Source organism: Caenorhabditis elegans, chromosome II (genome assembly GCF_000002985.6).
Source record: "Caenorhabditis elegans chromosome II".
Lineage (NCBI taxonomy): Eukaryota > Metazoa > Nematoda > Chromadorea > Rhabditida > Rhabditidae > Caenorhabditis > Caenorhabditis elegans.
Genome location: NC_003280.10, coordinates 3,616,820 through 3,629,120, shown reverse-complemented (window position 1 = coordinate 3,629,120; position 12,301 = coordinate 3,616,820). Strand labels below are relative to the sequence as shown.

At 39.4% G+C, this 12,301-nt stretch overlaps 3 protein-coding genes and 1 pseudogene across 4 annotated transcripts; all 4 read right to left on the bottom strand.

Moving 5' to 3' along the window:
* Position 1: 1 nt before the first annotated feature.
* On the bottom strand, positions 2–1,949 carry M151.3 (Rho-GAP domain-containing protein). Its single transcript, NM_062198.4, has 7 exons — positions 1,806–1,949; positions 1,581–1,760; positions 1,127–1,342; positions 503–1,083; positions 390–450; positions 144–338; positions 2–97 (listed from the first exon to the last, which is right to left on the bottom strand). The coding sequence occupies exons 1-7, from the start codon at positions 1,921–1,923 to the stop codon at positions 87–89; spliced, it is 1,362 nt and encodes a 453-aa protein (NP_494599.2). The 5' UTR covers positions 1,924–1,949; the 3' UTR covers positions 2–86.
* A 289-nt stretch (positions 1,950–2,238) lies between these two features.
* On the bottom strand, positions 2,239–4,923 carry M151.4 (annotated as a pseudogene). Its single transcript has 9 exons — positions 4,890–4,923; positions 4,483–4,593; positions 4,350–4,433; positions 3,017–4,305; positions 2,902–2,964; positions 2,579–2,680; positions 2,446–2,523; positions 2,297–2,385; positions 2,239–2,250 (listed from the first exon to the last, which is right to left on the bottom strand). Coding segments are annotated over exons 1-9 (1,862 nt in total).
* A 139-nt stretch (positions 4,924–5,062) lies between these two features.
* M151.7 (BZIP domain-containing protein) lies at positions 5,063–6,807 on the bottom strand. Its single transcript, NM_062196.5, has 7 exons — positions 6,349–6,807; positions 6,133–6,291; positions 5,819–6,082; positions 5,610–5,768; positions 5,452–5,538; positions 5,261–5,388; positions 5,063–5,212 (listed from the first exon to the last, which is right to left on the bottom strand). Exons 1-7 carry the CDS (start codon positions 6,782–6,784, stop codon positions 5,195–5,197), a joined length of 1,251 nt encoding a protein of 416 aa, NP_494597.1. The 5' UTR covers positions 6,785–6,807; the 3' UTR covers positions 5,063–5,194.
* Positions 6,808–10,499: 3,692 nt separating this feature from the next.
* Positions 10,500–11,309, bottom strand: F40E12.1 (Mobile element protein; the record flags this gene model as incomplete). The annotated part of the gene is made up of 4 exons (NM_001267151.1): positions 10,500–10,594; positions 10,945–11,031; positions 11,082–11,141; positions 11,198–11,309. The coding sequence occupies 4 exons, from the start codon at positions 11,307–11,309 to the stop codon at positions 10,500–10,502; spliced, it is 354 nt and encodes a 117-aa protein (NP_001254080.1).
* Positions 11,310–12,301: the final 992 nt, after the last annotated feature.

Sequence of the window (12,301 nt, the reverse complement as noted above, 5' to 3'; positions counted from 1 at the left end):
GAATTTATTACATTCAAATCATTGCGGGAGACTAGTAAAACTTGTTCATCTTTTGATATGTTGCAGGATTGAGCTCTCTAGACTCTCTAGGCTTGGTCTGAAAATTCCATGTTTTCTTCTGCCAAAAGGTTTCATTAACTCACTTAATTCTTGAGTGGCTTTTATCTGAAGCTGAAGCTGGCTTATATTGTGTACATCCACTCCGTGAGCAGTCCGTAGATACTCGTTTGAAGCTCGAAGCTCTTCATTCTCCTGGCGCAGTCCGCTAATTTCATCGTTGAGCTTCTTGATTTCGAAGGTGAGATCCGAGCCACTAAATCTTGGGCGATCTAGATTGCCTGAAATTGACACTAAATTTGAAGAAAATTAAAGCCGGAAGTTCGGCCTACCAGTATCAGAAGCAGTGCTCGCTAATGAAGACGGTTGCTGGCGAGAGTGAAAGCTGAACACCTGGAAAAGTTGGAATCTCTAATTTTTTAAATGAAATTGTCTAGATTCTAACCTGTGGTGGTTCTTCAGCTGTAGTTGAAGCTGTAATTGGAGTTGAAAACAAAGGCTCAGAATTCTCAAAGTTGTGAGCAAAAGATTCTTGGTAAGAAGTCTGCGGAGCTTCTCCAGCAATCTTCATGGCAGTCTTCCACTTTTTCATCAAATTCGCTGACCCTTCCACAACTCGACTGTTCATCAGAATGAGCTTCTTCGCGTCGTTTGTAGTCCGGCTCATCTCTTTCAACATCTTCTCGGCTTCGGATGGAGCACTTGGGAACTTTCCTCGGTATCCTAGAATTCCAGTTTCAAGGCAAGTTTCTCCAGAGAAACAAGTCTCCTGGAGCTCTCCATGAAAGTGTTGCTCGGCGAATTTCAATTTTTCTTCGAGATCCTCGATTTGAGCTTCCAATTTCATCTTCTTTATGCGTGCTGAATCTTGGAACCTTCTAGATTCCTTTTTCTGAGAATCGATTAATTTTTGCAACTCTTCATTTTTCTTCATTGCATTCAAGGTCAGCTCGTTGGCAATAAAGTCGGAGAAAACATTACTTGGCGATTGAACGGCTTCCTGCGGTCTCGATGGAAGATCAGAAACTGAAAAATTCAAATTTCGCCCAGAAATCGAAAGAGAACTCACTTGGAACTTGGCTGACAAGATTCATGTAGCCATCAATCACGTTTTTGGGCAGCAAGATCTGGCGGGCATTCAAAAAGTTGCAAAGAATCAGGAGAGCCTGTGCCAAGTCGGTAGGTATGCCGTGTTTCGCCGGGAGCATTTGAGTCAGGAATGATTTGATAATAGAGTTAACATCTTGTTGAGCTGGTGGCGGGGTTTCTCGGCGACCATTATTCACTGAAAGAAGGTAGTTTTCTGTGGTTTTAAATACATGAAGCGCTAGCCAATCAGGAAGGCGTGATGGGCATGGCCAGCATTGCTGATTGGTCGGTGCGGGATCCTGCTAAAGTGATATTTCTGCTGTATTGTTACAGGAGCCCAGTACTACATAGGAAGAACTTATGATGTCACAGACTACAGACTACAAACTACAAGTTCTACAACCTATAATAGCACTGCTATCAATGAAACTTACAGCGAGCTTGCAACTCTGCTTGACACGACTCCATCTCGGTAAATATGTTCCTGCAAGAGGTAAAGATCTCTTCTGTCGATAATTGCTGTTGATTTTGTTTCCGGAGTGCATTCAAGTGCTCTTCACTGTGCTCCAAGAAGGCGTCATTATATCTTTTCGGCGCGATCTTTGAAGCGAGTTCTAGAATATATTACTTCAGAATTGAAATTGATTAATGAAACTTACGGAACGCATAGTGCTTGTAGCTGGTGGCGCAGTGCGTTAGATTGAAGCAAAGTTGGCTTACATCGACGGGTGGAGCATTTTCAGGTTCGCCTTGAGCGGCAGTAGAAGTTGAAGCCATCTCTAAGGAAACTGGAGCAATATACTCTGAAAATGCAGGTTTAAAATTGAAAATCAGGAATAGATGATAGAAGTACGAAAATGAGAAGTTGGAAGTTAAACCAAAAGTTTTAAAATTGAAAAAAAAAGTCAAGTAAAATTTGAATTCATTAAATCTCTATGTAACAAGTATGTATCAAACAAGACAAATAAAATGGCAAGAGTAAGAGACAGAGGATGTACTAGGAAAAAGCGGGACTAGATGAAAATTTTTGTGATCTGGGGATAGATAGGGCTCTGGAACAGGCTGAGAAACGTTCGGAGGTTGGGTAGCAGGTCACTTTGGCTTCTGAAAATGGGGTTTATCTCTTTCACTGTGATTACCATCAACTTACCTTTGTTGGCTCTTCCTGAGCATTTTTTGCTGCAATTCTTTTGGATGCTCTGGAGGTGGAAGGTGGCGCATGACGTCTGGTAATTCGAGCTGAAAAAGTAAACGGCTCAGAAATATTGGACAAGTAGCTGGTGACTGCGGGTGACATACCTGAGGAATTTGGAGAAGAATTAGAGTTCGGAGCAGAAGAAGCAGGCTCGGAGGAGGTGGATTGGTGCGAAGTGGCTTCTAAAAAAGTTTATCACATTTTCCTATGTGGATCAGTTTGCGATCGTCGGCTCACCTTCTTGAACTGGAGCATTTTGGGAGCTGGAACGTGGAGTAGAAAAGGCAAACGAAGAATAGACGTGGGATGTGGAGCTGCTTGGCTGTTGCCAAAAGACATCTGAAAATTTGACCGGCTTTTATAATAGGTAGGTAGGTTTTTGCCTGCCCGTTTGCCTGCCTACCACACTCAACATTTTGTAGTACCTTGGCAGTAGGCAGCAGGCATAGGTCGCCTTGCAGGCGAAATTGAGCCTAGATATGGGTGGGGTCATTTTAAAGTTAGATCCGCTTTGAACTAAAGTTTGTCTTGGTTGTGCTCTTAGAACACTGCAAACATACCATCAATTATCATTTCTGGCCATACGCATTCAGTACTCGGAGATCGGGAGATCGGCGGAAATTCTGAAAATTGCTAAATTTGGTTTCGCCGAATATCCAAAAAAAAAAAACTTACGGGCATCGAGCTTTTCCCTGATATCTTGGACGATTCGTCTGCACTTCTCCTCTTCGGTGGCCAATTTTTGTTCGAGCTCTTCGACTTCCGCATCATGTTTCGCTCTTCTCTCTTGAGCAGCAACTTGATGTTCTTTAATAGTGGCGTTTCGTTTTTTCACTTCCACTTCCAGCGCCTTGATTTCTTTTTTGTGACGTTTCTTAGTGTCGTCTTCAAACTGATCCATGCGGAGCTTGTGAGCATTCTCTTGTTCCAAAAGCTCTTTCTTCTTTCCCTCAAGCTCTTTCAAAGCTTGTTGCAGTTTTTCTTGGAGCACCTGAGCCTCTTGAACGGCTCCTGTGGCCCTTGAATTCTCAGTGGTCACATTATTCTTCAGTTCCTTGTTTTTGAGATGCATACTCTGCAGTTCCTCGGTGAGCTTCTTCAATTCCACTTTGTCAGCTTCTGAAATTCTTTTCTCTGCTGCTAGAGCTCCTTTCAAGTCTTCAATCTCTTTTTTATGCTCCTGCTCAACCCTCTGAAGTCCTCAGCATTATTCTCCAATTCCTTGATTTTGTCGTCCTTTTTCCTTCCGTCCCCCGCGAGCTTCTCAATTTCTTCTTCTTCTTGTGCTGCTGCTCCTAGTTTTGCTGCTTCGAAATTTTCTTCCATATTCGCAATCACTTTTTCGTGCTCATCCTGTTGTTTCTGGAGTTTTTTTCGGAGCTGATCAGTGGCGTGAGCTGCTTCCGTGGCTTTGACTATTTCAGAGCTCACACTTTTCTTTAACTCTTCGATTTCGCCTTCTTTGTTCTTGACATCTTTGGCGATCTTCTCGAGTCCTTCTTGGTTGTCTTTTAGAGCTTTTTTCAAATCACGCATATCATTCATGTACTCCTCCTCAAGCTTATCTTTATCAGTTTGGAGTTTCTGAACAGCTTCATCGGCTAAAGTGGCTCTGGAACTTTCAGAGTTCACTTTTTTCTTCAACTCTTCGATTTCGTCGTCCTTCTTTCTTGCATCTTCCAAGATCTTCTCGAGTTTCTCTTTCTCGGCTCTTAGAGCTTCTACCAAGGTTTCCACTGCTTCCTTGTGCTCCTGTTTGAGCTTCTGCTGATGAACTTGGAGTTTCTGAGCAGCTTCCATGGCACTTGTCGTGGCAACGTTCAGAACTCCCTCCAACTCCTTTGTCTGCTTTTCCTTGTTTTGTCCGTCGTCTGTGAGCATCCTCACTTTTTGCTTTAATTCATTAATTTCTGCCTCGAGAGCATTGTTCTCCGTCATCGAGATTTCAGTTTGGCTGGATGAGTCTGAAAATGTTGTTTTTTGCTGGAAAAATCTTTGAAAAACTCACCGAGTAGCTGTGTGGTGGAAGCTTGCAGCTCCGAGGATCCTCTTGGCTGATGTTGTTGGGTTGAAGCTGTTTCGTCGGATCTCTCTGAAAATCATTGTGAATTCTTTTCTGAAAATCTATAAAATACACTTACGAAGTAGACGCTGACATTCTGCCGATAGAGCATGCATCCAATCCTCACGGTTTCCAGAATGCCAAAATTCGACAGAGGCAAGAGATGGGAGCTGGGTGGTGGTCGGGCGCTCTGTAAAATTAGTTATGTTTCCAGAAAGGGTGCTGAGATCCTGCAGGTGCTGGAAGTCGAGCTTCATTTTGATCTAATACATTTGACCGACATTTTACGGGTTTAAGGATATTGGCTCGACCCGTGAGAGGTACTACAGTATTTCCACAGTTGTAGCACAGTATTACTACATTGAAGAGACCCTACTGTATCCCTAGAGTGATCCTACAGTAACCCTACAGTAATCTCAAAGTAAGACTACAGTACGTAAAGTTGCACGACTCTACAGTAACCCTGAATAATAAAAAGCTTCTTACCGTCTTGAACTTCGTTGTAGTTGTTGGAGCTCATCGTGGCAGTTTTGAGAAGTTTCACTGAAATTTGAGAAAAAAACGAAAAAAAAATTGCACAACCACACACACACACAGAAAACAAAATGGTGACGGGAAACCAATCAGTGGTAGAAGAAAAGTAACTTGAAGCTTGAAATAACGTCTACACAGAGTTCATTTATTGATTGCAGTTCTTATTATAAAACAATTTTAACGGGACAAACAGATATGGCAATGGCGGGGGGCTGGGAGATCACATTGGAGATCAGTTGAGAAGAGAATGAACCGGCTCAGTAGTTACGGTGGACCTGAAAAATAGTCATATCTAGCTGCCAAAAGTATAGGTCAAAACTTACATAGGGCTTGCTGTGAGCCTCCAAAATCATATCATAGGTGGGAACGATGGCTCTTCCTCGTTTGGCTCGGCTGGCTCCGCGTCCTCTTCCGCCGCCTCCTCTAGATCTTTTCGGGCTCTCACGGGCTTCTGAAAACTTGACATTCTAGAAATTTTGAATTCAAATGAAGTAATGAAGTAGCCGACACATACCGAGTTCAACTTTTTCTGGGAAGAACTTTCGGAGGTCCGAGGTACACTGGAGGTGTCCAAAATCCTTGGGAGTGTGGTTGGGCGAATCTGAAAAAAAATAGGCTGAGACTATAAAAAGTTTATCCAAATTAGGCTCAAAGCTTTCAGGGTGGACTTACTCTGCCCATCTCTAGCGAACCCAGTCCCATGGAGCATCCCATTGAGAGCTGAAGCCGATGGGAGCTGCAGCTCAGGAGCCAGATGCCCGTGTGGCTCCGGTGTTATGCTCGTGGAGGTGTCCGAATTGAAGCTTGTGGAGCATCTGGCTGAGCGGCAGTCTGAAAGTTGAAATGTGAAATTTTGGAAAAAAAAAACTAAATGTCCTCACTGAGCTTCTCGTTTTTCCGTTCGAGTCGAGCGATGTTCGAGTTGGAAGCAGACAGCTCCTTCGACTTTTGCGCGAACTTGTCCTCAAGGTCTTTGAGCTTAACTCTCAAGTCCTGTTTGATAGCAATGTTCGCATCCCACTCCTCTCTGAGAATCACATTTTCTGCTACGACCACCAGAATTTTGTTATCCTTCTGTTCAAGTTCGCTCTTGAGAAATGCGAGCTCCAATTTCATCGCTGAATTCTCAGCTGCAAGTTGCTCATCTGAAAATAATCAAACTTTAAGATAATGTCCATGGTCTCAAATATGTTACAGCTTTTTGGGGCAGACTTGAGCAAGGCTCGAGCTGGCTCTGGCTGCTCGAGTTCCAACGGCGGTGGAGCACTGTTTTGTGGGGATTCGGGAAGCTTCTTGCTATCAGAGTCTGATGGAGATCCTTGTTGCTCTGGCTCAACAGATGTTTGAGGAGGTTCTGAAAATTAATAAATGTTAAATGTTGTAAACAGAAGCTTTAAGTCTATCGACTCACGATAATTATTCACTCCGACGTCGATTATCTCATCTTCTACAGGTTCAAGCTTGACCTTCACTGAGTCCTGAGTGAGGCTTCTGGTTCTCATTATGTGCTTCGATACGGGCTCGGTGATGCTTGGTGCTTGACAGATCATCGGATCCAAATCGGCTAGTGGAATCATTGCGGGATCCGAAAGATGTCTGGTAAACGCTCCGAGAAGAATCGAGTTCAGTTGGTCCTGGCTCAACGGTGGTGGTCCTTGGAGCAGCCCCTCGGGACCATAAAGTGATCCTGGAGCGTTGAGCAGGCTGGAGAGCAGTGGAGCAGTGGAAGAAGCATGGTTGGGGAAGTCCATCGGAACGAATGGCGGCAGTCCCATCGGAAGTGGTTGGAGCATTGGGTTGAGGCCATATAAATGGGAGAAGTCCTGGAGGAGAAAGTCCTGATTCATCTTAGATTTGAGAGGGAGGGAGTCTGAAAATTGAAAATATAATATTAGAAAGGATTTGCGAGAGGAGAGAAAAGTATCACAGAGAAAACAGCTACTGGAGTTCTCAAAGTAAGTGGGGAGGCTAATTCTCTCCTAGAACTACACACTAAGTTAGAGGACAAATTTTAAGAGGGAGCTTCAGAATTTAGATAGACTCTTTAATTTCAAAAAAAAAAACAAAAGAAAGAAAATATATATGGCGTGCCTCGTCTTGCCCCACCTTTCCCTATCCCCACCTCTAATTTATCGATCGCGGCGGTGAGGGTCCTGGGGAAGAGACGCAGGGAGCATGTGATATTGAGTCACTAATTATAATGGAACAACATTTATATGATAAAGGAATCCCATGGGTTCAGCAAAAGTGTAGGTAACTATGGGAGACCGATGATTTTGGGGCTTGTTGATGGAAAGGTATGAGTAGAGTTCTAACGAAAATGAAGTAGAAAAGAGCAATATGGAATGGAGCTGGAATATTTTGAAATAAAGTTTGACCTAGAAAAGGAAAAATGATGAAGCTGGGAAGTAGCTGGGAAGAGCTGGGAGGAGGTACAACTTCTAATGAAAAATATAAGTTTTTGCTTAAATTCTGAAAAATTGCAGTACGAAAATACCAAAGGAACTAACCATTTTTATATAAATTTCTAGTTACGCAAAATTAATGGTAAATGTAAGTAACTTGTAAGTTTTCAGTTCGAACGAAATTAAAGTTTTACATAGAAAAATCTCCGTAAAATGAACTGATATCTGGGACAATTTCGAAAAAATGTGTAAATTTTCTAAAACAAAACTGTAAAAAACAACTTTTTGATAAAAATTAAGACCGCCAAGATATGAGCTGCCAAAAGTTAGCAAATTGGGATTCTTCAAGAAAGTTTGAAATTGTGAGTTGTAGGACGTAAGACCAGCTGGGAAACCTACTAAAATATTTCAAAAACTTCAAAAAGGTAGCACATAAAAATTTAGTATAAAAATATGAATTTGATTTTGGAATCATATAAAAATTCAAACCAGCCAAAAACCACACAGTTTTGATAGGTTACAGGTTACCGAAATCACCAAAAATCTCAAAAAAGTTAAAAGTAAATCTTGCGGACCCGTTCAGGAAAAAAAAGCTAACTGAATATCATAAACAAAGTGCAAATGAACAAAAACGGTTTCCCCTCTCACCGCCTGCGTCTCTCAAAAAAACTGTGCGGCACCTCTTAAAGGAGGAGGACAGAAAGGACAAAAAGTGGCGGGTGGCCCGGGGAGGCAAATGCAAATGTGCGCCGCTGATAATCAGGAATCTTTCTGGAGGGAACTGTGAGAATTATTCTTTTTTTTGTTACGTTTGAAATTGGAGAAATTGAAATAAAAAATTATTGGGAGAAAATGTGGAGTTTAACTTTCAGATTTTAAAGTTATAAGAGCCGCCAAACATTTTTTTTCCTATTTTTATGTACAAAATAGACTTTTGAAAAAACATTTTTTAAAGCTTATTTCAGAAAATTTCAGTAACTTGGTCTGTTGCACTGTGGCGCATGTTTGATTGAGTTTTTTTACGTTTAAAAAAAATAATTTTAAAGGTACTTTTCAGTCCACAAATTTACTTACATAAAAACCAGAACCACAAATTTTGAATACACAAACTTGGGATCAAGAAAAGTGCTCAAAAAAAAATTTTTTTGCCCGTTTAAAATATAAATAGAAGCAAGACTTTTTGAAAAAGTTTCCGCAGTTTTTTAACTGTTTTCCTTAAAAGTAGAGTTGTTTCTAAATTGACCAAAAAATTATAATTAAAATGCATTTTCAGTTCAATTTTAAAATTTTACGGAAAAACATTTCGGTCAATTTTCAGGTTTAAAAAATTGGAAAGTTTAGGATTTTCAACTGAGAAAAACAAAAAAAAAATCCCGCTTTCTCCCAAGCTAAGCAAAAATAAATCAAAATTCTTCAAAAAAAAAAAAGAAATTGTAGTTGAAATAAGCCCTCAAAAACGTCATCGCCCGTTTATTTATAGTTGTCAGGGGTAACACCCCGCAACGTTTTGTCTCCTGGACTAGGATCATATTTCTATTTCCATAATTAGGTACCTCTGAATATAATATTGAGAAAAGGAAAGTTTTTTTTTTGAAAAAAGTTTCCTCGAGTTTCCAGATCATAAATCTCATGTTATTGACACGCAATTCAAAAAAAAACAACTCTAATCAAAAAATGTTTGCTAAAAAGTAATAAAAATGTATATACATAGATATATCTATGATTTTTTGTAACATTGAAAATAACAAGAAAAACGACACATTTTTTGCGGGTTAATTTGAATATAAAAGGAGGGAGAGGGGGTGTCTACAATGGGATTTCGTGGGAAATTTATTTTCCTTTCAATAATACGGGGAGGACGCAGGAAATATTGATTTTTCATGAAGAAGATTTGATTTTCAACTCGTTAGATGTTTTATTTCAAAGTCACTTTGTTCAAAACTAGTTTGAGAAAAATTATTTTAGTACTAAAAATTTTGTAGTAAAAAAAATTTCAAATGATTCTAAAATTTAAAATGATTGCAAATTGCCGGTTTTCTGATTTGCCAAACATTTTTATTTTTGGCAATTTGCCTAATTGCCGATTTGCCGAAAATGCTTATTACCGGCAATTTGTCAATTTGCCGATTTGCCGAAAGTTTTTTAGAGGGATTTTTTAATAAGTCGGAAACACTTAAAACTGTATTTTTTCCGTTTTTCTAGATATTTTTTAAAAAAATAGGTTTCCTAACTTTTCAAAGTAAAAGTAGGAACATTCAAGGAATGCGTACATGTTTGTACAATTTTGAAACTTTTCAGCAATTTCCGTTTTTTCGAATACTTGCCGGTTTGCCGGAAAGTTTTAATTCCGGCAGCTTGCCGATTTGCCGGAATTATCGTTTGCTGCCTACCTTCAGAAATTACTTACAAATGTTCTCTGGAAAATGCAGGAAAAAGTACTAATAAAAAAGCTTTGTAAGAAAGTCTGAAAATAAAAATTTAAATTTACTGGTTTAATTGAAATTTTTAAGAATATTGGTTCAAAACATATAACTATTTACCCACTAAATTTTTTTTTTTTTGATATCTCTCAAAATAACAAAGATCCTAGCTTTGCAAGTTGGGCAGGTCTCAGAAAAACCTCTCCGAAAAAGAAGAGTCACAGCCGAAAATGTGAAACTATGAATGTTCTCTTACATTTCTGGGATCGTAAAACGCAGAATCATAATTGATTTTTGGTTTCCCAACTGAGTCACCTTGATAATAATATGATTTAAAAAGGGATGTCATGTGGGAATATGATAAATTCATTGGACTTTTTTTTTTTGAAAACTTGTAACCGGGTGGGGTCCCCCGGACTTACTTTAGAGGTTTACGATAAGTTAAGCCAAAAATCTGCATGAAAAAATTGTTGAAAATATGACAGTTGGCATTCTTAATTAGAGCAATATTACACAAAAAAATTACTAGATGCCTCATTAATACGTATTAAAAATATGTTAGTTTAAGCTGTTAAAACTTCATTTTTTGAATTTTTTCAGCAAAAGTTGTACATTTATTCATCATTTTTAACAACAAAAAAACAAACAAAAACGAGACCATTACTTAACAAAAATATTATGAAATCGACGAAAAGAGGCAAGAAAAATTGATATTTTTGATTTGAAAAAAAAAATTATTATTTGTTCTCAGGCATATCCTTCTGGGAAGGCTTGTCCTTGGCAGTGGGAGCGATGGGCTTCTGGGTAGTGGCGTAGGCGGACCAAGCGGGGGCTGAAATGAATTTCGAATTTTCGGAATCAAAATAGTACTTTTTTTTAGTTTATAAAAAACTAATTTGAATACTACTGCAAATTTTTAGTTTTAAAATTTCAGTCCCCAAAATTTTGAATTTTTTGGTGATCCGTAAAATTATTGGCATTTTTCTAATATATATTTGAATGTGCGAGGTTTTAAAACTTAATTTTTTTCGGCAGATCAAAATTTCCGGCAAATCGGCAAACCGGCAATTTGTCGATTTTTCGAATTTGTGGACAAAAAAATTTGCCGCCCACTGCTGAATCATGTCAAAGTTTGAACTATTTTTAGATAATTAGAATAAACATTTCAGGCAAAAAACATACAATTTCCTTGCTCTCCAAGGCTTATCTCTTCGGCTTTTGCGAGCACAGCAAGCAGCTCCATGTCGACTGGGCGCTTGATTGGCGGGCCTGAAAACTAAATTACAGATTTTACAACAAAAAATTATTTTGAAACTGACGTCTAGCTTTTCGTTGACTCTTTTTGGAGTCCTTGGGCCTCATGGCTTCCTTCTCTGTGGCTTTCATATATGAAAAAAATAAAACTTGTCTGAAATTTAAAGAATTCTTCACATACCCTGACGCTTCTCCCGAATAGCATCGCGGGTTGGCTCTGTGAAACGGGGCAGCTCACCTTCGCAGGCCGCTTCTAATTTGACCAAAATCTCGTGTGCAGAGTGAGTTTCCATGCTGGAAATTGATATTTAATAAGCTTACGATTTTCCAAAACAACACGAAAAGCTGGTAAAGAAACGGTCAGGAAATGTTTACATAGCGTCCAACACCCGACTATCACGGCGGAATAAATGAAAGGCAGATAGTCAGAGAGAGTGGTAGAGAAGCAGAAGAAAATGGTATGCAGCGGAAGGAGGCAGAGCTTTCTGTTTATAATGGTCAAAAGCCATCGTAAAAAGTTTATGGGCTCGGTGGCTTGTTGAGCTAGATTTTTAGAAAAAGTAAGACGGGTTGATACATAGATGGGCTGATAGAAAAATTGGCAAAGGTTGGCGATAAGCTTGTGAAAAGTTACTGAAAAACTGTCGAGAAATGTTCTAGGAGTTGTTGAAAAATTCGTCAAAAAGTCGCCAAGTTTTGTTGAAATTTGTCGAATGTTTGCCGAAAGCTTGTCGAAATGTAATCGAAAGTTACCAAAAATTTACCAAAAGCTTACCAAACTGTGGAGGAAACTAGCGGAACGAGTGGTTACATGAAGAAAGTTTGACGAAAGTTGTACGAAACTTGCCGACAGCTTGTCGACTTTCCTTGATAGCTTGTCGACATTTGTCGAAAATTCGCCGAAAAGATGTCGAATGGTTGTTGAAAGGTTGGCAAAATGTTGACGAGAGGTGTCGGAAAGGTGTCGGAAGCTTGCCGAAAATTTATCGAAACTTTGTCGAAATCTGTAACCAAAAGTTTGCCGAAATATTGCTAAAAATTGGGCAAACGCTTGCCAGAAATTCACCACAATAATGCTTAAAATTTACCGGTAAGTTTTTAAAAGGCGGCTGACTAGTTGAAATTTCTGAAAATTCAAAAAAATTTTCTGAAATTACTATCTACTTTGTTTCAGCTTATTTGAAAAAAAAAACAGTTCATATAAATAACTTCCATTTCCGTCTACCCTCTATCTCCCCCCTACCGTACTTCCCCCACTCCCTGATTCTCAAGCCAACCACCAATT